Below are 22,085 nucleotides of genomic sequence, written 5' to 3'. Positions count from 1 at the left end.
TTAACCCTCGTGTGGGGGCTTGAGGTGATCATGGCTCTTGAAGGCCCTCCGGGGTAACACGAAGGCCGATCATATGTCTGGATCCTGTATTCTGGTGAGTTAGCCCTCATCGGGGGATTGAGACGATCGTGTAATTTGGCTCCTTGTCTACCTTGTTTGAAGATGAAGACCTCACCGAGAGGTGAGGACGTGTCCCTGCACCTCGAGGGGTTAGTCATGGCTCCCCCAGATAACTTCTCCATAAGAGTCGTGGACTCGTGGTAGATGCTATCTCTCGTAGTGGAGATATCGTTGAATCCGTGATCTATTTGGATTAGGAGTCTGAGGTAGTCATACTCAAGACTAATTCTAACAGGAGTAGGATTCTCCAAGATGGGCCTTCGGCCTATCTCCGACCTTATTGCCAAGAGGCCTAGTCCTGATCAAACTAGGACTCCTGGTTCCATAGAACTACGTATGGCTTGATCCCCTATAAATATAGGGGTACGTAGGCACATTGGGGGATCATGAGTTGAGAGCACGTGAGACCAACTCAAAACTCTAATCTCAGCCACCCCCTAAAACAAACAACCACCACTCTCCAGCGACCAAAACCACCGTCACGGATCTTGATTCCGGCCGTGAACCTCATCTTTGTTGATTACCAAATTCCTCTATCAACAAATTGGCGCTAGAAGGAGGGGCTATTCAAGATCTTCATCTTAGGAGGAAGAGATGTCACACGACGGAGATTCGCACGTAGAGGAGGAGCGTTTTCCGGCAGGGCGATGGCTAGAGCACAAAAGAGGAGGAGACCTTCATCTACTTTTTCAGAAAAAGGACGATATCTCCATCGGGAGTTTGAAGGAGGACGATCATCAACTAAATTCTAGGAGGTAACCTAATGTGCGAACAAGGTATTCTGGACCGGGGAGTCAGCGAAGGATGCGATTTTCGGAGACTTGACACCTACGAAGAGGGTACGCCTCCCCCGGACAGAGTACACCTCCCCCGGAGAGAGTACACCTCCCCTGACAGGGTACGCCTCCAGGTGATGTGGTGTCCGACGACCACCGTGAGGAATTCATCCCTTGACACCTACGAAGAGGGTACGCCTCCCCCGGAGAGAGTACACCTCCCCTGACAGGGTACGCCTCCAGGTGATGTGGTGTCTGACGACCACCGTGAGGAATGCATCCCTTGACACCTACGAAGAGGGTACGCCTCCCCCGGACAGGGTACACCTCCCCCGGATAGAGTACACCTCCCCAGGACAGGGTACACCTCCCTCTGACAGGGTACACCTCCAAGTGATGTGGTGCTCGACTACCACCGTGAGGAATGAATTCCCTGACACCTCCGAAGAAGGCGCACCTCCGGGTAAGATTCTCACAATGCTTTCGCATGTTATTGCTAACAAGTCTGTTGTGGTTTGAGTCTTTACGAGAAGGAGATCGCCTCCCTGGAAGCCTCAACGGTTTTCTGAAGGGGCGCGCCCTCCCCAGAGCAAGTAATTTGAGGTTCGCGAGAGGCGCATGTTGAAGGCCTGACCACGTGTGATGATATGAACGGGAAGGTTACGAAGGGCGAGCTATTGAGATGGAACCTAGCTCGAAAAGTCGTAAGGGTGCGCGCCTTCCCCTGACCGGGCGCGCCCTCAGGTAAATACTAAACTCCCCCAGTATTTGGTTCCCTAAGACTACTACATGTGTAAATTCACAGGTAATATGGTGTTACCTTTATGAGGAATACACCTCTTCGCCGTGAGGAGTAGTCGCACTTTCCTCCAACAAGGCGCGCCCTCCTAAAGGGGTACGCCATATCCAACCAGTATTCTATCAGAGAACGAATTGCGCGCCTCCCTCTGACAGGGCGCGCCCTCTGGTATGTCTGATGCATTAATTGCTTCATATGATACTTTGTGAAGACAAACATACTCAGGAAGGAGCTCACTAGTCTTGAAGAGGTCACGTCCCTCCCTAGGGCGCGTCCTCCCGGAAGTACTCATCACTTGAGGAAGCACATGAGGGCGCGCCCCCAGGATAATAATGTTGAGAAGGGAGATGCTTCAAAGACGCGCCTCCTCCTAGTTGGACGCACCCCGAGTTCCAAGGTCATGTTTCCAGGGTTGATAATTTGGGAGGACGCGTCTTCCCCTAACAGGGCGCGTCGTGAGGTAACACTGACCATCAGTATTAAGTCGTATACATGATAAAGTGCAGGTCAAGTCTAACATGCTAAAGGAGCTGTCCATCTTGATGAGGGCGCGCCCTCCGTTCTACGGGAACGTAGCATGATACCTGCAAGGTCTTTGATTAAGGTACACTTAAGGCCTTTCAAAGGTTACCAAATTATCCATGACTAGCTCTGGGTACTATGAATTTTAACCATCCATGATACGCTCTGGATGTCATCCACGATTTACTCTGGATGCTATGATTATTTACGTGTCCATGATATGCTCTGGATACTATATTTGCGCATCCATAATACGCTCTGGACATTATACTTGCGCATCCATGATACGCTCTGGATCTTACATATTCATGATATGCTCTGGATAACAGTTTATACTATTAATTCCCCATTGAGCTATTAGCTCTGGGACCCGTGCGATGCACCGGAGCTTTTTTAAACCACGATAAGATTCGTGATGCCTCGTATGGGATGATGTATGGACTGGGGAGTGGTCCTTTTGAATTTCTTAAGCAAGTGATTCACGCGTGAAAAAGTAAAGCTGCGCCAAAGGCCGCGCCCTCTACTTAATCCTTGGAAAAGATCAAAAGAGCCTTACAAGTAAGGCTGCGCCCTCTGCTTATACAGTCCTTGAAAGAAAAGAAATATTGCAAGGCAGCGCCATCAGCCGCGCCCTCTGCTTAGGCAATTCTTTAACAAAAAGAATTAAAAGGGGTCATGTTATAACTAGGCGGCGCCATTCTGTAAGTCGCGCCTTATATTTACTATTCCCAGATACCATGGACACAGTAAGGCTGAAAAAAAAGCCACAAACCTTCGCACAGCGAAGGCGCGCCCTTCTTTTGTTGAAGTTCATTGGCGCGAATGTTATGGTTGAATGTGTCATTTGGAAGGAATAAGCGAAGCTGCGCCACTGTCAACGACAGATAGGCCGCGCCCCCTGTTTTCTTTTGTCTACATAAAGATTGCTTATTATTTATGAACACATCAAGAAGACGCGACAGCCTCATGCTTAGCAACTTTGCTAAATGATCAAAGACACCGACATTATATACATGCAAGGCTTGTGCACAGCCTGCATCTTGGAATGTCGAGGAATAGAAGTGGCTTACGTCACGCCTCTATGCGCGGACGCGCTCTCGGAAGAGGATGTGTGGTATGGAGTAAAAATTTCCCTGATATCTCCAATATCAAGAAAATTTGGGGAGTACTTGTTATAGCCAAATTTGGCTAGGTCCTTGTTGGGCCAAGTATGTACTTAGTTTAACTAAGTAAGACATGAATTGGGCTAAGAGTCCTATATAAAGGAAGGACGCGTCCTCCTGCTTATAAAGGGAGGACGCGACCGACCCTTGAAGACACTAGTCTGAACGGAAGGGCGCAGCCCTCCGTGACGCGACTGATCCGCCGATGTTGCGTATCTTAATGAAGAGGACGCGTCCTCCGCGTCGGAAGGAGGGATGTGTCCTCCAGGTCACACGTGTCCCATGAAGAGGACGCGTCCTCCTGCTTATAAGGGGAGGATGCGATCGACCCTTGGTGTTGCGTGAAGAGGAGGCGTCCTCCTGCTTATAAAGGGAGGATGCGACCGACCCTTGGTGTTGCTTGAAAAGGACGCGTCCTCCGAGTCACAAGGAGGGACGCCTTACTTGAGAGTGTTGATGGAGAGACGCGACCGACCTCCGTCCACCCACGTCCTGTAATATGTGGAGGAGGGCACGCCCTCTTCGGAGGTGACCGAGGGGCGCGTCCCTTGTAAGAAGTTGACAATGAGATGAAGACCAAGGGCGTGCCTTTAACGGGGTGTCCTCGCCTCCCCGGGGGCGCGACCTCATGTTAAAGAAGGACCTGTCTGATGTGTTGTAAGAAGGCTCTTCTTATGGGAGAGTGTACATTCGCTGAGACAACCCTTCCGAGGGAGACGAAGACCGTCCCTCCGGGGATAGGAAGACCTACCCCTCCGGGGGGGATATGACGACCCCTCCGGGGGATACGACGACTCTTCCGAGGTGTTGTAGCTGTTTTTGTATATCATGTGGAGGGGAGGACGCGCCCTCCCCAGACATGGCCCGGGAGGTGCGGTCTCTTGTCCAGTAAGGAGGATTGAAGACAAGATAAGGGAAGGAAGCGCCCTCCCCAGACATGGCCCGGGAGGTGCGGTCTCTTGTCCAGTAAACAGGGATGAAGACGGGAATTGGGAAGGACACGTCCTCCCTATCAGGGCGCGTCCTTTGACTCAGAAGAGGCATAGTTATGAAATACATGATGAAAGAAAGAGGATGAGTGAGTCTCCGTGACGACCCTTCCGAGGGATATGAAGACTAGTTACCAAGCTCATTTGGTAGTTATCAGGCTCATCTGATAGTTCCCGGGCTCATCCGGGCATGATCTACAATCCTCAATCCTGCTATCTGCCGAGTTAACCCTCGTGTGGGGGCTTGAGGTGATCATGGCTCTTGAAGGCCCTCCGGGGTAACACGAAGGCCGATCATATGTCTGGATCCTGTATTCTGGTGAGTTAGCCCTCATCGGGGGATTGAGACGATCGTGTAATTTGGCTCCTTGTCTACCTTGTTTGAAGATGAAGACCTCACCGAGAGGTGAGGACGTGTCCCTGCACCTCGAGGGGTTAGTCATGGCTCCCCCAGATAACTTCTCCATAAGAGTCGTGGACTCGTGGTAGATGCTATCTCTCGTAGTGGAGATATCGTTGAATCCGTGATCTATTTGGATTAGGAGTCTGAGGTAGTCATACTCAAGACTAATTCTAACAGGAGTAGGATTCTCCAAGATGGGCCTTCGGCCTATCTCCGACCTTATTGCCAAGAGGCCTAGTCCTGATCAAACTAGGACTCCTGGTTCCATAGAACTACGTATGGCTTGATCCCCTATAAATATAGGGGTACGTAGGCACATTGGGGGATCATGAGTTGAGAGCACGTGAGACCAACTCAAAACTCTAATCTCAGCCACCCCCTAAAACAAACAACCACCACTCTCCAGCGACCAAAACCACCGTCACGGATCTTGATTCCGGCCGTGAACCTCATCTTTGTTGATTACCAAATTCCTCTATCAACAGTAACAAATAAAACACGTTCATAATAATTAAATTTTATATTTTTCCACAAAATAAACCCTTAAATTTGGGAGGATAACTTTTCCAAACATGTCCATTATTGTCCAGACTTTCGTTTAATATCTTCGTGGTTCACCAGGTTACGTATTTTATTTGATTCACCAAATTCTTGCATCAATACGATAAAAATTGTGATTGGGAATCAGGTTTCAGCTGGATCTTCAATGCGGGTTAGCTAAATTGGGCAGACATTATATAAAATTTGTTGAATTTGTAAAATTCTTTCAATAATATTGATTATATTGGTTATTATAATTTAAAAATAGCAGTATATTATTAATATTTAGATTGTTATATATATATAATATCATTTTAGTATAGTGATAAATTATGTGGAATCTTCTTACAAATTTCCTCCAAACCTGTCGAAATTCAACAAATATAACCATCCATGTGAATTTCGTTGTGTAATTTTTTTCAAAGAATTAATTATATTTTTTATTTTTAATATGCCAATTTATTATTTAACTAAAGTTGTCGTAGTGTTAGATACTCCAAGACAGTTGTTTGATTTACATCTTAAATTACTAAAAAGTGAATGAAACAAGAGGAGAAAGCTCCTTCGTCAAAACAAGAGGAGGTTGAATAAACAAAAACTTCGCACACTGGAAAAATTGACAGATAATGTGTAGAAATACGAGTGGAGTGGGCCTCTACACGGGATTGCAAAATCTAGGTTCTCAACTTCTCATAGTCCAAGACTCCAAATAAGTTAAAGTCCCCCTCTATAAAACCCAAGCTTGGCCTCTCAAATTTGAAACACACAACCACATACAAAACACAACTAGTGAAAACAACACACAGAATGGCTACTTCAGTTCAAAACCGCCTGCACCATCTCGAGCCCGGTTTTAATGCTCTCAACCGGAACTACAACAAGTCCGGGTTCCGCTCTGACTCACCGGCTCGTAGCTGCAGCCTCCCTGGAAATCAAATACTTTTCACTAGCCCAAAAAAGTCCATTTTGCTAGAGGATGATTACTCGAGTGACGAAGATGACTTCAACTCCGATTATCAGGAAATGATTGAAAAGGCCAATGTAGAGCTCGAACCGTCCGTTTATGATCCACGAGACGAAAACACATCAGATAATTGGATTGAAAGAAATCCTTCTATGGTTCGACTTACTGGAAAACATCCATTCAACAGCGAGGCACCCCTGCCTCGCTTAATGCAACACGGGTTCTTAACCCCCGTGCCCCTGCATTACGTCCGCAACCACGGTGCAGTCCCACACGCGAGCTGGGACACCTGGACCGTGGAGATTTGCGGACTGGTGAAACATCCGCTTTGTTTCACCATGGACCAATTAGTCACGGAGTTCCCCAGCAGGGAACTCCCTGTGACTCTGGTCTGTGCTGGAAATCGAAGAAAAGAACAAAACATGACTAAAAAGTCATTAGGCTTTAACTGGGGCGCATCTGCCATATCGAATTCTGTATGGCGGGGTGTGCCACTACACCACATTTTAACTAAGTGTGGAATTTTTAGTCGTAAATCTGGCGCCCTCAACGTCTGTTTTGAGGGTGCGGAGGATCTGCCTGGAGGAGGCGGATCCAAATACGGTACTAGTATCAAGAAAGAGTTTGCGATGGATCCATCGAGAGATATTATGCTGGCTTACATGCAAAATGGTGAGCGTTTGGCTCCGGACCACGGATTTCCAGTGAGGATAATTATTCCTGGATTTATCGGAGGAAGGATGGTGAAATGGCTGAAGCGGATCATCGTAACAACTCAAGAATCGGACAATTATTATCACTTGAAGGATAATAAGGTTCTTCCTTCTCATGTCGATGCTGAGCTAGCCAATGCCGAAGGTACCATACTAACCAATACATTCTGTCTTCTTCTTTATTTTAACCGATTTTCTAGTGTCTGTCCATGGACACACGTTAGAATGATCCTTAGTCCGTTTGTTGGTAAAATTTATAATGTGTATCGTATTTGCAGCCTGGTGGTACAAACCAGAGTACACCATCACCGAGCTAAATACAAATTCAGCGATTACAACACCTAGTCACGAAGAAATATTGGCTATAAACTCTTGGACAACTCAGACTCCCTACACTCTGAAGGGTTATGCATATTCAGGTAAAAAAAGAAAAAAAAAGATTTTTCACATATGATGATTTAGTTAAAGTTTTTTATTTACAGCAACCCAAAATGATGAAAATTATGATAGGTAAATTATAATTGAGTATTGTTGGAATGAAATATCTAGAGGGGTGGGAGAAAATGGTGTCCTAGGTTGGTGGAGAAGTTGGCATCAGACCGTGCAACAAATTATTTGATACAAATAATTTACTATTGTTATTGTATTATATAAATTTATTTTATATATTTATTTTTCTTTTTCTCGTATGGCGTGCTATTGAATCAGAGCACGCAGTTTGTTGTTGCTGTTAGATCTGAAAGGGTCAGACTTTTTCCAAATCTGAAGGGTCACTGAATACAACGTATACAACGTCATTTGTTATTTTCTGTTGTCGGATTTTCAGAGGCTAGAGTTCACTGGGGAGATGTCATTTAATATAATTTTTTAAACAGTTGGTTGTGTTAATACATAATAGAGCAAATGGATGATGTATTTGTGTAACTGTATATGGTATCTGATATATTGATTGCATAAATGAAGGTGGGGGAAAGAAAGTGATACGTGTAGAGGTGACGATGGACGGCGGAGAGAGCTGGTACCAGTGCAAAGTGGACCACCAAGAGAAGCCGAACAAGTATGGTAAATATTGGTGCTGGTGCTTTTGGTCCCTGGACGTCGACATGATGGCTCTGCTTGCTTCCAAGGAAATTGCTGTCCGCGCTTGGGATGAGTCTCATAACACGCAGCCCGAGAAGCTCAACTGGAACCTCATGGTATGTTCTGTATCCGTTTCTGTGAACCTAGTATATGTTACTCCCTCTGTCCCATTTAATTGTATACGTTTCTTTTCAACTGCTCGACACGCATTTCAATGCTCTTATAAAATATAGTTCCGTAACTTATTTTTGAGATTTTTTTTTTCTGAATAAAAATATAACATCCAAACTTTAATTCAGAAAAAAAAATTAAAAAATAAATTACACAACTACACTTTACAGGAGCATTAAAGTCTGTGCCGCGTCCCCGTCCCCCAATGTATACAACTCAAGGGGACGGAGGGAGTACTCTGAAAGAAAATCAGAGTATAGATGATAAAGAATCATGAAATAGTAATGATAGTAAAATTCACGTCATTCTGTAAATATTTTTGTATCTGTTTTTATGTGTTTAGCATTACTCTTAATTAATTGCTGCTGTGATGTTTTTAATTTTAGGGAATGATGAACAACTGCTGGTTTCGAGTTAAGACGAGTTTGAGAAAACCAGAAAATGGCGAGATTGGGATTATGTTTGAACATCCAGTGCTGCCTGGAAACCAGTCTGGAGGGTGGATGGCAGCTGAAAAACAGCTTGAAAAATCTTCTGAAGCAAATAAGATGCTAAAGAAGACCCTTTCATCACCCTTCATAGCCAATAGTACCTCTGCGGACAAGGTTTTCACAATGTCTGAGTTGAAAAAACATAATTCGGTTGATTCTCCGTGGATCGCTGTCCATGGTCACGTATACGACTGCACCAAGTTCCTCAAAGATCATCCCGGGGGCACTGACAGCATACTCATCAATGCGGGAACAGACTGCACAGAGGAATTTGAAGCCATTCACTCTGACAAGGCGAAACAGCTACTTGAACCCTTTCGAATTGGAGAGTTGATGGCTACCGAAATTCCACAACCTAGTTCTTGTCATGGTGAAATAAACACAAAAGTATCAGAACGATCCACAATCAAGCAAAACATTGCTCTTGTTGGCCGTGAAAAAGTCGCGTGCAAGCTCGTGCAGAAAACCTCAATTTCACATGACGTGAGATTATTCCGGTTTGCATTGCCTTCATCCGATCAAACCCTCGGATTACCTGTTGGAAAGCACTTATTTCTGTGTGCCACAATTGACGGAAAGCTTTGCATGAGAGCCTACACGCCATCAAGCTCAGTCGATGAAGTAGGCTATTTTGATCTAGTTGTGAAGATATACTTCAAAGATACAAATCCCAATTTCCCCAATGGCGGAACAATGTCTCAGTATCTGGACTCGATTCCATTAGGCACCGCGTTACATATAAAGGGGCCAGTCGGTCACATTGAGTATCTTGGCAAGGGAAATTTCATGGTAAGTGGAAAGCAAAAATTTGCAAAAAAACTGGCCATGATAGCTGGTGGAAGTGGAATCACACCAATTTATCAAGTAATGCAAGCAATACTAAAGGATCCCGAAGATGAGACGAAAATGTCCGTCGTGTTTGCAAATCGGACCGAAGATGATATATTGTTAAGGGAAGAACTGGATGCTTGGGCTGAGAAGTACAGAGACAGGGTAAAAGTTTGGTATGTTATTGGAAAAAGTTTGAGACAAGATTGGAAATATAGCGTGGGGCGTATCAGTGAAAGTGTGTTGAGGGAACGTATACCGGCCGGATGCGTCGATGCGTTGGCGTTGGCCTGCGGTCCACCGGCGATGATAGAACATGCGGTGACTCCAAACCTGGAGAAAATGGGGTACGATACTAAAGAGTCTTTGCTGGTCTTTTAGTTACTGCAGTTAGTGTTTTATAGGCAAATAAGTTATGTGAATGTATATTGAAATTGTTCGGTTACAACCAGTTGTTGTGAATCTGTAAATTGAACTATAGTCGTTATGAGAAATAATACTTAGTTCTCAACTCTCTTTTTTTTCTCAAGCTTAATAACTTTTAGCCCGAAGTTTGGGTGAAAACTCCGACACCATCTCCATATTTAAAGTCGTTCAATTCAAACCTTCAAATTTATAACATTTATGACAGGAAGTACAAAACTAATTACCAATATATAACTAACGAAATTTTGCTAAGGTGGGCTGGGCCGAAGTGGCCCATTCCAGTCACATCATATTTCATAACTGTACTAACTTGAGTTTGAGCTTCTTCTTTAGGCAACTTTTGCAGTTGGCACACCGAACTCCAAAAAAATGTACTCCGGAACTCTGGTTTCTTTCGAGTTAAGAGAGCCAAAGAAGTAAGAGCACGTGTCGTGAGCTCATCCACTACGACCGGATTGAGTCGGTTGAGGTTGAGGCGTGCCGCTGCGCACTTTTTCCACGTATCTACATGCGCTGCTAAACGGACACCTAGCAGTGGGCCCATATAGTTCTGGATAATGTTTAATTATACACGCTTTTCTTATACTCCCTAGTCCATTGGTAAGAATTTAAATGTTCTTATTTTTTTAAACAAATAACTTTATGTAAAATAATTTTGTTAAATTATTTTATTGAGATTTTAAATAAATATTTTTAAGGTAATTTAAAAATTATACGCTGTAAAATGTTAAAATACATGTCAAATATTATGAAAAATGATACAAAAATAGATGGGACTGAGAGACTGTTGAACAAAAATTATATAATTACATAGTAAATAAATTGAAATTAGTTTTTTCTAATTTTATATTTCATTCATTCCTTTCATTTTTTGTAACTTCTTTTATTATCTGATAAGTATTATAAAAAAATATGATCTCGTAATTAATTTTTAAATATAAATATGTAAAATTAAAATTTTATTTGAAATAAAAATTTTAAAGATAAATTATGAAATTATATTTTATTGAAATTCTAAAATGCATGTTAATGGGGTCCGCAAGATAAACAACAGGGATAAGATGGAGCAATAATTGTTTATGATATATTAATTTTTAATTTTTAATATACGAAAATAAATTTAGAAGGAAGAACATGCGTTCAAAGAACCAGTCAACTCAGCAAACATTCAAAAAATGCGAACCATTGTTTGACGAGTACATCACTGTTCTTAGAATCACTTAAACCTTAAAACAACGTGCAGGGATAAGATAGAATTTCGCATTTGTTACAAAATTAATATATGACCAGCAAATAATAAAAATACCCGAGATATTTAATCATAGGATAATAGGTGTGTAAATATTCAAATTTTAAAACCAAATATTCAACTACATAAAGAAATATTCCGAGAATTCACATAAATGCTCAAATTTCATAGAAATACATTTTATCTTTTCCACAGTTTTTTAAAAGGAATAATTTTAGGTAATAATAAAAATGAAAATCAGGCCATTAACGTTCTTAACGTAGGAAGCCGCAGCACTATCCATCGGGTGCGCACCGGGTAAACACACGAGCTCACGCAATAACATGTAAACTATGTTAATCACGCTCGGGTACCGAATGTCACGACACATATCCGAGTGTCGGACTTGGAAACTTTGAAAATTGGGAACACGAAGACACTGTCCTATTTTTGGACATAGGTACGGGGACACATTATAGTATAGAAATAAACAAGTATGGTAAGTTACACATCTTAAAAAAAAGTAACAATAAAACTCATATTTGACATGATTTTGTAGGGGATTTTGCAAATTAGGCGTTTTTTGTACTTTAATCTCATTCTTGCTTCTTTTTTTTCCCACCTATATCTTTTGGATTGTAAGTTTGACTCATATTTATGTTTTAAATTAGTCAAAGTGTCCACATTTTAGTTAAAAAATCTGACACTAAATAAGTGTCCTGTCCGAGTGTCGAGGTGTCCGACACGGGTACGACAACCTAAACAGAAGAGTCGGAGTAACATAGCCTGCAAACCACATGACAACGTAAGCCACACTTAAACGACAGACTCTAGTTCACGATGCATAATCACAAATTCTCCTCCTTCGGATTCCCACATGTTACCAAGAGGATACAAATCCTCTCTTTAACCAGTTGAGCCAACCCTTGCGGTCACCATTAGGCTTCCATCGGTTTTCACCAATGGAAAGCCCCAATCCTTTATTTTTTGTTTTCTTGTTTGAAATATTATTTCCCTTTTAATAGGTTCTCAATTTATTTGGATTTTATTAGACTCTCTTTACTTGTGAGAGTTGGATTTTGTGTGGTGTGTTTTGATGTTCTTCATGGTCGAAGTTATAGATCGACATGATTTTCATGCTTTTAATTCAGATATAAAGGTTATTATCGGATCGCATCAACATTCAGGTGAAAACCAATCAGATGAAAACAAGTGCATATATTCAGAATATATTCAAATCGCTTAATTGCCTCTCCGAGAAGGAAAGATTCAACAGCGATATTCGATTATATTTATGGACTTTTAATTAATAAATCAATTCTTTTTTATAAAAAGAATAATTTTACCACACTATGAAGGGTGTATTGGATTGAGATTTTAAAGATTTTTTTCATTTATGAAATCCGAAGGTATTCAATTGGGATTGTTTGAAATCCATTAAAATCTTGAGGTATTCAATTGAGATTTTAAATTATACTACAAAATCCGATAGTATTCAATTGGGATTGTTTAAAATCCATTAAAATCTGATGGTATTCAAATGCTGATGGATTTTTTTGGACTTCATAAAATGATGGATTTTGTTGCATTCTTCAGTGTATTTTAGGTTTTTTGAAATCTCATCAAAATCGATGGGATTTTGAAGCATTATGCTTAAATCCTATCAACTCTGCGATATTTTATCAAGAATCCGCACAAAATCAAAATCACACACAATCCATTAAAATTTATAGACTAAAAACAATCGACTAAAATTTTAATCGAATACATGACAACTCAGTAAAGTTACAGAGATGGACATATATAAATAGGAGTGACGATAATAATCCTCGCAGAGAAGAAAGCTCTGGTCCATTCAACACCAAAATTTGAAACGCAAAACAACTATTTATCTGGATTCTTCCAAATTAACTCCCTCTCTCTTTTTTATTTACATTATTATATATTATAATCTTCACACAATTTTTTTTCGTTTTATGGTTGTTGCTTACGATCACCACCTCATATGCCTCATTTTTCTATCAACACATTTCGGTGATCCAAGCTCATCATCAAACGAAAAAAAATATTTATTCTTCTTATTTATTCATCATTTTTCGTAATTAAATTCTAATTTACCTCAACTAATTCATGTCCATGGAGTCCGGTAACGATTTAAACGCCGTCATGCTGACTTCCGGCGCTAGCGGCCGAGTTAACGCGCTTCTGTCGGAGCGGGCGTGGAGGAGTTTGCTGACGTTGATTAACGCCGTTTTGTTGATATTGCTGCTGCCGTTTACCGGACGGAGGGCGCCGGCGGTGACGCCGCCGGTGTCGCCGGAGAAGAGCGGGAAGGAGGAGAGGAAGGGAAGAGGATTGCAGGCGGTTAGGGTTCCGACGACGATTGTGCCGTGGAAGTGTGCCTCGGTGGAAGTGGCGGCGAGACGTGCGCTTGCGGTGCGGAGAGTGACGCAGGAGAGCAATGCTGATGGACAGACGGCGCGTGAGTATGCCATGTATGTTACGTCCCGAGGTGATACTTTGTTTACGCAAATGTGGACGCCTATTTCTGTTAAAGTCAGGTGCGATTTTATCGTTATGATTTTAAATTTTAAGTTAAATTCGTGATTAAGTAAGTTCATTGTTATGATTTTAGATTTCTAGTTCTATTCATGATCGAGTAAGTTTAGTGTAATGATTTTAGATTTTTAGTTTCTATTTGTGATCGAGTAAGTTTATTGTTCTATTGGTGATCGAGTAAGTTAGTGATTGTTTTGTGGTTGTTGATAATGTGTTACTGCATACGCAAACAAATAATAAGTTTGTTTTGTGAGGAACACCAATTCTATTAAAGAAGGATAGTCGGAATTTGACAAGTTTGTGGAGTGCTCTACATAATTCATTTTAAGTCTTTTATTGTTGGTGTTTTAGGTGTGATTGTTGATAGTTTGATGTATGTGCAAATAAATTATATATGGATGAATGAATAGTTTAGTTCAAAAGCAAATTGTATGCTATTTAAATATGTTTGTCGTTATGTCTTTGCTTTTTAGTATTCTTCCCCTTCTTTTGTGGATTTAATATTATGATGTTGCATTTTATTTCATTTTTGGTTAAATTATCATGACTGATTTTCATTATATATAGCATGAAGATTTACCGGTATATATTATGTATATTACTTTGTGTCTTCTTGGAGATATCATGTTGTATTATTTGTAGATAAGACTTCAATGTGTTATTAACATTGAAAGCTCGTCTTTAATTACTGTCTCATTGGCCATGGCATAGAACATAGGCATATACCTTGAGTTTAACTTGGTGTAGTTGCCTGGTGATACGTACTATGTGTTTTTTACATGGAGTTACATGCACCTTACATCGATTCACTTGCTTGAGGATACAGTTGCCTTGTGTCATTCTCGTGATAGTGACTCCTCTGTCATTTATTCTACAATATGCTTTAATGCCACTAGTGTATCAGGGAATTTGGATTTATTTAAGTTTTTAAATGATTATATTATTGCAGTACTTCTGCAGTCATATCCTGACAGGACATCAGTGGCACACAATTCTAGGTAGTGTGGTATGCGGAGAAAAAAAGCACTCATCTTTTCATTGAATTATTGATATTGATTTGTGGAGGGTCTGTTTCTGGTGTACTTGTATAAACTAAGCATACACTGGGAATCTCCTGATATAAGTTCTAACTAGATCTGATTAAGAAGGAAATGAAAAACAGAAGATGCTAATCCTTCATGGAGATAAGCGGTTCAGTTTCTAGGTTCATAATATTAAATGCTGATAACAGCTAAGCTGCACCACAAATGTACAACCACTGTAATTCTAATACGAGATCAACATATTCAATATGAATACGGATAGGAATTTAGACAGTTAGATTTTTGTTCAGGAAGAAAAATTGTGGTCGCTGCTTAAGCTAATATGGTTTCATGTAACACTTTAGAGATTACAAAAATGAGAAATTTTTTGATAGTTCAAGCTCACAAGTTCTTTGAATGTTGCTGAGCAGGCAATTAGTTGCATGTTAGTTCTCTTCTACTCCCTCCTTACGGTCTGTTTCGAGTGCAGATCAGTTGCTGGTACCCCCTTTGTGACTCGGTGTAATATAACAAAACTGAAGATAGCTCTGTATTGCATATTTGAATTCTTTAGTTGCAAATTTTATTTTGTAATTTTAAAATCTAGTGAGGGTGTTTATATATCGCCTCTTTAAGAACCTTTCCTGATTGTATCATCAGAGACGCTCATCCCATGTCATCTTTCTTGTGCAGGGGATTAGTGATTATTTTACATGGTCTTAATGAGCACAGGTCTGCGATATATTCCTTCTACTATATATAGCATGTTGAGATGTCTAACGTTTCTTATTACTAAAGGCTTATGTTTCCTTTTTGCAGCGGAAGATATAGTGATTTTGCAAAGCAACTGAATGTAAATGGATATAAAGTTTATGGGATGGATTGGATTGGTAAGTTAAAGCACTTTAACAAGATGATATTAAGTTTATGCTACTTATCGTTCTGTTCTACTGATATGACTTGTTGGAACAGAACAGTAACAGAGGATGTTTTAGTTTTCTGCTTTTTTCTATTTTTTTTCCCACAAATATGTATAGTTGCACTTTTGGATAAGAAGTTTAGACAGTCACATGCACTATGAGGCCCTGAGAACTGTAATAGATGACAATTATATTTGTTCATTATAGGGGCTTTCAGACATCAATGCAACTTCCCCAAATTTCTATTTGTACATATGCCTTGGATTTTTGATACCCCTAAGTCTTTAAGAATATAGGACAATCTACCTTTTCAGAAATTCCTATGTAGCCTATGCACTTGCATTTTGGATTTTGATTGCTTTCCTATGTGAAAGCTAATGGAGGAGGGATCATATGTATAATATTCTGAGCACCTCTAACTAGTAACACAAGAGGATAATCAAAAATACGTTTTCCCCCTGATCGAGTTCACCACCAATTGTAGCTGCACCATACACTAAGATTGTCCATTTTTAATGTACTTATCACTCTGAACCTGGGGTTTTTATGCATGTAAGTATTTTTGTTGGAAATATATAACTAATGCAGTACCTATTATCGAAAGAAGAATCCTTCCCGTAGTATCAGCATGTATCCAAAGAAAAAAGAACGGATCTTGTAATATTCCCAAGAAAATCTTCAGTTTCTTTTAAAAGAGATGATTACTCACCTGCTTTTCACGTTCCTTAGACATTCAGGAATATCCAGACAGAGTGACAGACTTTCCTGGAATTGGTCTGATTTCTCTTTATTCGTTCTTTTTAAAGAAAGGAAGGATCTTAAAGAATCGATATTTCTTTTAGTTGTTGAATCTCTCTTTGATTGATCAATCATTTATATTCTGAATCCTCAGTACCAATGATCATACCTCTGTAATGCATTGTCTCGCCCATAATAGGTCCCATTCTTCTACCCTTTCCCAAAAGTCTATGATTATTCATAGGTGTTACTTTGACACCAAAGAAAAGTTGACCCAGTATTTTATCTCTGTTCCCATTGATCCTGATTCGTCATTAGAAGTACACTAGTTTTTCCCAATAAAAGAATACTTCTATTTGCTTATAAAAAAATTCGTCAACAGAATATACATTTGAAATAAACTTGGTGTAAAAAGCCTACTAATCGTCCTTGTTTCAGTATATAATGGGGGTGTTTGGAAGTTAGAGGTTTGAGTAAAACTAGAGGACTGAAGCAAATTAGAGGTTTGACTAGATGAATCCTCTAATATTGGTGTTTGCCTGTTTGGTAGTTCACGGCTTGGACTCAATCTGCTAATTTTTAAGAAGTTACATGGAGGAGCTTTTTCGTTTAGAGGATTGTCATGTGTGTAGCTAACATCCAAACACCTGATAATCAGCCGTCATTCAAAACAGCTACTTCACTAAATGTTAACAACTACTTCAATCCACTAAATGCTAACAGCTAATCGCCAAACATGGCCAATAAGTATGCAAATAAGCAGTCATTTTTCCTATGCAGTTGTAAATAAGTAGAAAATTGGAAATGCTTTTCTTTACTTGGATGCACTATGCAGCTGTAATTTCCTAGAAAAGTTAGCTAGCTTCTACTGCCAGTCTACTGAGACAGAAGATAACGTGTGCAGTGTAGTTGCTCAAGTATTGCTTCCTTCTGTATTTCTTCTTTTGGTGATTTTATCAAATTCAACGTTCTATACCATACGGAAAGATAGAGCATACAGACATGGTGGACCCGATGCAGAACTAGGGTATGGGTGGAACTGATGTAAAGTATCAGCCACATTGAAACTATAAAATCTAGTACTAAAGTTTATTCAAGCTTATATGCATGTTGATTTTTAGCTCAGATAGCAACAAAAACTCACAACAGGTTGATCCAGTTTTAAATCCTTCTTAAACTTTAATTTTCTCTTGAATTTTCGAATTTTAGCTTTACTTTTTTAGTTTCTATATTCCTTCCAACCAACAATAAATTCTGTGTCCGTCCCATGCATAAAGATGTCTCCCATTTCCATTTGAAGAGCCAAAAGTCTGCCTAATTCGTGAAAGAACCGATATAACAAGTATAACAGCAAGCTAAATGTTCTTTTAGCTGGAGGCTGTTTTTAAATCTATGTACTATTATCTTTAGTATTATTGTTGTGCGGTGTGACAGTTAATAGTCTGACTGGAGGATGAAATACATCGTCACTTACAGAAGAAACTTGAGTTGAGTAATGAAATTTTTTGAGCATAACCAATTTTTTGGTCCTGTTACTGTATGATTAATACCTTTTCAGTCATACAAAAGAAATTTGAGTTAGATAATGACATTTCTACAACACAACCCCAAAATTCTTGTCCTTGTTCATGCTATCTCCTCTTTATCTTATGCTAAGATCCTCGTTGTTAAATCTTCAGATTTGCTTTATGTTTTTGCATTCCTTTCTCTTCCCCTTTCGTCAATACAAATTCTTTTGTTATTCTGATACGGAAATTTTTATGATTGAATAATGACAGTGTTTGAGCATGGCCAAAAACCTTCCTAGTTCATTCAGGCTCCCCCGTATTTTATTGTAACCTTCTCAGTGTCTATATTTTAAAGTTGCTTCACGTGTTTGCATTCACTTTTGCTTCCCTTTCACCAACACAACTTCTTCTGTTGTGCCGCCATTCATAGCATTAAGTTCGATTCTTCAAAGACAGGAATCAGCGTTCTAAAACTGGTTTCTGATCTAGAGATCTTTATTATTCAAATGTGCATGCATATGTCTTGCCGCAATCAAAATTTTTTTGACCAGGGCCTGTTAGCACATAAAGGTAACATGTTAAGGTACTGTTTGGGGTTGCTGTTGCAGACAGCAGCAACAGCTTTTTGCTGAAAAGCAGGTGAAAAACTGTTTGGTAAATCTAAAAGCAGCTTTTTCGAACAGCTGTTTTTAGAAAAAGTAGGTCCTCACGTGCTTTTGGAAAAAGATGCTCTCAACATATCATTCTTGATGCTATCATCGTATCTTGACTTTAACCATAGTTTCATCTCTAATAATATAGCTCATGTCATCTTATTATCTATATATTTTAATATTTAATAGTGTGATTTTTTTTTTTTTTTTTTGAAATTACATAAGCTTATAGACGTTTTTTAATTTAAATAGTTACAAGTGTTTTGGTTATAATAGCTAGGTTTCTATAAGAGCCTTCAAATAAGTTTTTAATAATTTGGTCTGTTAAATTTGGCTTTTAAAATAAGTAGGCCCTAGAGATGTTTAAATTAGAATAGTTAAAATGTTTCATAATAAAAATTTATTATTTCAGCTTTAATAGTTATGTATCTGGGTCAGGTTTGTGTTCCTGGTTAATAACCTTGTTCTTTTTCCTCCGCACTATTTAGATGATATAATATATGGGTCTGGCTGTACAGATGACAAGCAATTTCTTTCCAAATCCTGTAATTTAGTTCTGGTAGCTTTGGAATTCATTTCAGTTCTATGGTACAAGTTTTGCAGTTCTTGACCATGTTCTTAATCTATAACTATATTCAGGGCATGGTGGCAGTGATGGACTGCATGCGTATGTTCATTCCTTGGATTATGCAGTTATGGATCTGGTAAGCTTCTTATTCTTCTAATTTAAAATCAGTAAGAGTAAGCATAATAATGATGCCTTGTGGACTTATCAACTTTTCTTTAAATTTTGCAGAAATCATTTATCAGTAAAGTATTAGCTGAGAATCCAGGGCTTCCTTGTTTTTGCTTTGGTCACTCAACTGGCGCGGCTATCATCCTCAAGGTTGGGCTTGTTAAAGGTTTTCTTTTCTAACCAGTTAATATGGAATTATGGATTATCTATATTGGCATATTTTAAAATTTTGATAACTAATGCATGTCCATTCATGTAGACGGTACTTGATCCTAAGATTGAGACCCGTATAGCTGGTGTTGTCGTGACATCACCTGCTGTAGGTGTTCAACCTTCACATCCCATACTTAAGGTAAGAACTCTGTTCCACATTTTGTTGCTAGACTTGAACATTATTTCAGGGCGTAGAAAGTCCATATGCTGTTTAATGAATTACATATGGTTTTAATAATGGAAAAAATGGCTACAGAGCTATCTTCTTTACCTTGGATGCCTCATATTCTTACCATATTGTGGGCTCTTTTTTGTGTGATGTGTGTGTATGTGTTATATTTATCACAAGTCATCCTTTTAGTTAAGCACTATGATTTTCATTGCCAGTCATTATGTATTCACTATTGCAGGTCGTGGCACCAATCTGTTCTATATTGTTACCCACATACCAATTCAGTGCTGCAAATAAGCAGGGTGCTGTTGTTTCTCGTGATCCGGAGGCACTACGGATCAAGTACTCTGATCCATTAGTCTACACAGGGTCAATCAGAGTTAGAACTGGTTATGAGATCCTTCGGATTGCAGATTACTTGCAGCAGAATCTTGAAAAGTTGACAGTACCATTCTTAGTTCTTCATGGCTCCGCAGATTCGGTAACAGAACCAGAAGCTTCTATGAAACTATACACGGAGGCTTCCTCAGCTGACAAAAGTATCAAACTGTTTCCTGGACTCTTACACGATTTACTCTTTGAACCCGAACGAGAAGAAATTATGCAAGGCATCTTTGAATGGTTGAACAATAGGGTGCAAGATTAGACACGGCATTGAACATATCTAGCTTGTTTAGCCAAAGACCGCTCGTATTTACGTAAGCGGCGGGGATTCAAGTCGTCCGAGGAGGCTTGACAACGAGGTGGGCAAATGAAGGTTGCCTTGCCTAATAATTTATAACTGTATTTATGTATAGAGATATTCAAGAATCTTAATCGGGTTCCAATTGAGTTGTAAACATGAATGATTGATATACAGTGTAATGATTCCCTCTTGGACTTTTGGGAAGGTTTAGTGATCTAGGCACTTTTAGTAAAGCAATCTGTCAAGCTTGTTAATTGGCAAATGATACCGATCATTGAGACCTGAGGCTCTTACGTCCTTCGCAACTGCTTGTTCTATATTTTCCATATCTTATGCATTTTTTTGTTGGAGAAAATAATCGGAATACAGATGGAGATAATTTTATTTATTATGAAATTCTTTTTTCTTCAAAAAGGAAGAGGTAACTGTCTATGTAAATTTGTGAGAAATCAAGGTGAGGATATAGGGATATGGATACATAGGTATGATGGTGGTGAAGTTCATTGAATTTTTCCCGGACTCTGTATTTTATTTTCCAGAATGAGTAACTAAACTTTGAAGAAATTATGTAAATGTATTTTAATTTATTTTTTGAAAATGAGTTCAAATTCGTAAATAATTGAAATACGGTTGGAGATAAATTTATTTGTTATGGAGTTATTTTTCCTGCAAAGATCTTATTTGATATCTCCGAGACGGGCCAAACATTTACATTCAGCCACAAGCCGCCTTAATTTCATAAATCATAAACACCAGTATTGCAAATTAGTCAATCAAGATTCACAAATCAATTCTGGATAAGAGATTACTGATTTTTTATATACAGAGCTTGTAAATTTAAAAAGTTACCGTCTATAGCTAACGAAACGAAACAGTAATTTTATCGGTACCTATACAATTGCTTCTTGATAATTAGTTGTAGCAAGCCAGCAACTAGATTATAGTAGACCAGTGGACAGTGGTGTTTGGTGTTAGTGTCATAGTGTGTTACTGGTGTAGTCAGTATCTTCATATTTTTGACAAAAAAAATCGGTTCTTTCACCGAACTGAATTATTTCGGTTCGTTTAGGTTCCGGTTCAGTCCATATGCTAATTTCGATCCGGTTTGGTCCAACAAAATACAAATTCGTTTTTTGGTTCTTTTGGTTCGGTCCGGTCCGGTTCTGAACCGAAACGACCGAATACTCAGCCCTATCCAGGAGGCAGCTGCATGATGCTAAGACGAAACAACAAGAAGATGCTCATTTAGTTATAATTATGTTGGTTCTAGGTGTTTGTTATGTTGCGATGAATCAACATGAAGATGCTCATTTGGTAATAACCATGGTACTTGCCACGTGTTTGTTATTCGCTTAACCTTGACTTGTATGGCTTCGGCTAACTTCTCCTTGTGTTTCCTCTGAGGCTATGTTGTGATCTCCCACAATAATTAAATGTCACCCCTCAGGCCCATGCTCATTTAGTTATAATTATGTTGGTTGCTGGATGTTTGTTATGTTACGATGAAGCAACATGAATATGCTCATTTAGTAATAACCATGTTAGTTGCCAGGTGTTTGTTATTTGCTTAACCTTGATTTGTATGGCTTCGGCTAACTTCTTCCTGTGTTTCCCCTAAGCCTATGTTGTGATTTAGTTCCCACAAAAATTAAATGTCACCCCTCAG

General features: G+C 39.5%; 2 protein-coding genes across 2 annotated transcripts; both read left to right on the top strand.

Moving 5' to 3' along the window:
• Positions 1-6,028: 6,028 nt before the first annotated feature.
• Positions 6,029-10,070, top strand: LOC108215759 (nitrate reductase [NADH]). The gene is made up of 4 exons (XM_017388325.2): positions 6,029-7,134; positions 7,268-7,408; positions 7,953-8,185; positions 8,627-10,070. The coding sequence occupies exons 1-4, from the start codon at positions 6,120-6,122 to the stop codon at positions 9,938-9,940; spliced, it is 2,703 nt and encodes a 900-aa protein (XP_017243814.1). The 5' UTR covers positions 6,029-6,119; the 3' UTR covers positions 9,941-10,070.
• A 2,966-nt stretch (positions 10,071-13,036) lies between these two features.
• Positions 13,037-20,754, top strand: LOC108216248 (uncharacterized). Its single transcript, XM_017388955.2, has 7 exons — positions 13,037-13,774; positions 15,488-15,526; positions 15,614-15,684; positions 19,253-19,317; positions 19,410-19,499; positions 19,609-19,701; positions 19,973-20,754. Exons 1-7 carry the CDS (start codon positions 13,344-13,346, stop codon positions 20,378-20,380), a joined length of 1,197 nt encoding a protein of 398 aa, XP_017244444.1. The 5' UTR covers positions 13,037-13,343; the 3' UTR covers positions 20,381-20,754.
• Positions 20,755-22,085: the final 1,331 nt, after the last annotated feature.

The sequence above is a fragment of the Daucus carota genome, chromosome 4, assembly GCF_001625215.2.
Source record: "Daucus carota subsp. sativus chromosome 4, DH1 v3.0, whole genome shotgun sequence".
Classification (NCBI taxonomy): Eukaryota; Viridiplantae; Streptophyta; class Magnoliopsida; order Apiales; family Apiaceae; genus Daucus; species Daucus carota.
This window is presented reverse-complemented; position numbering and strand designations above follow the sequence as displayed.

What these genes read in the sequence shown, in the direction of transcription:
- LOC108215759 (XM_017388325.2), top strand. Translation starts at nt 6,120, where the DNA reads ATGGCTACTTCAGTTCAAAACCGCCTGCACCATCTCGAGCCCGGTTTT. An exon ending in TGAGCTAGCCAATGCCGAAG is followed by an intron (nt 7,135 to 7,267) that starts GTACCATACTAA and finishes TCGTATTTGCAG; the next exon opens with CCTGGTGGTACAAACCAGAG. An exon ending in GAAGGGTTATGCATATTCAG is followed by an intron (nt 7,409 to 7,952) that starts GTAAAAAAAGAA and finishes GCATAAATGAAG; the next exon opens with GTGGGGGAAAGAAAGTGATA.
- LOC108216248 (XM_017388955.2), top strand. Translation starts at nt 13,344, where the DNA reads ATGTCCATGGAGTCCGGTAACGATTTAAACGCCGTCATGCTGACTTCC. An exon ending in TTATGGGATGGATTGGATTG is followed by an intron (nt 15,685 to 19,252) that starts GTAAGTTAAAGC and finishes AACTATATTCAG; the next exon opens with GGCATGGTGGCAGTGATGGA. An exon ending in CTTCACATCCCATACTTAAG is followed by an intron (nt 19,702 to 19,972) that starts GTAAGAACTCTG and finishes TCACTATTGCAG; the next exon opens with GTCGTGGCACCAATCTGTTC.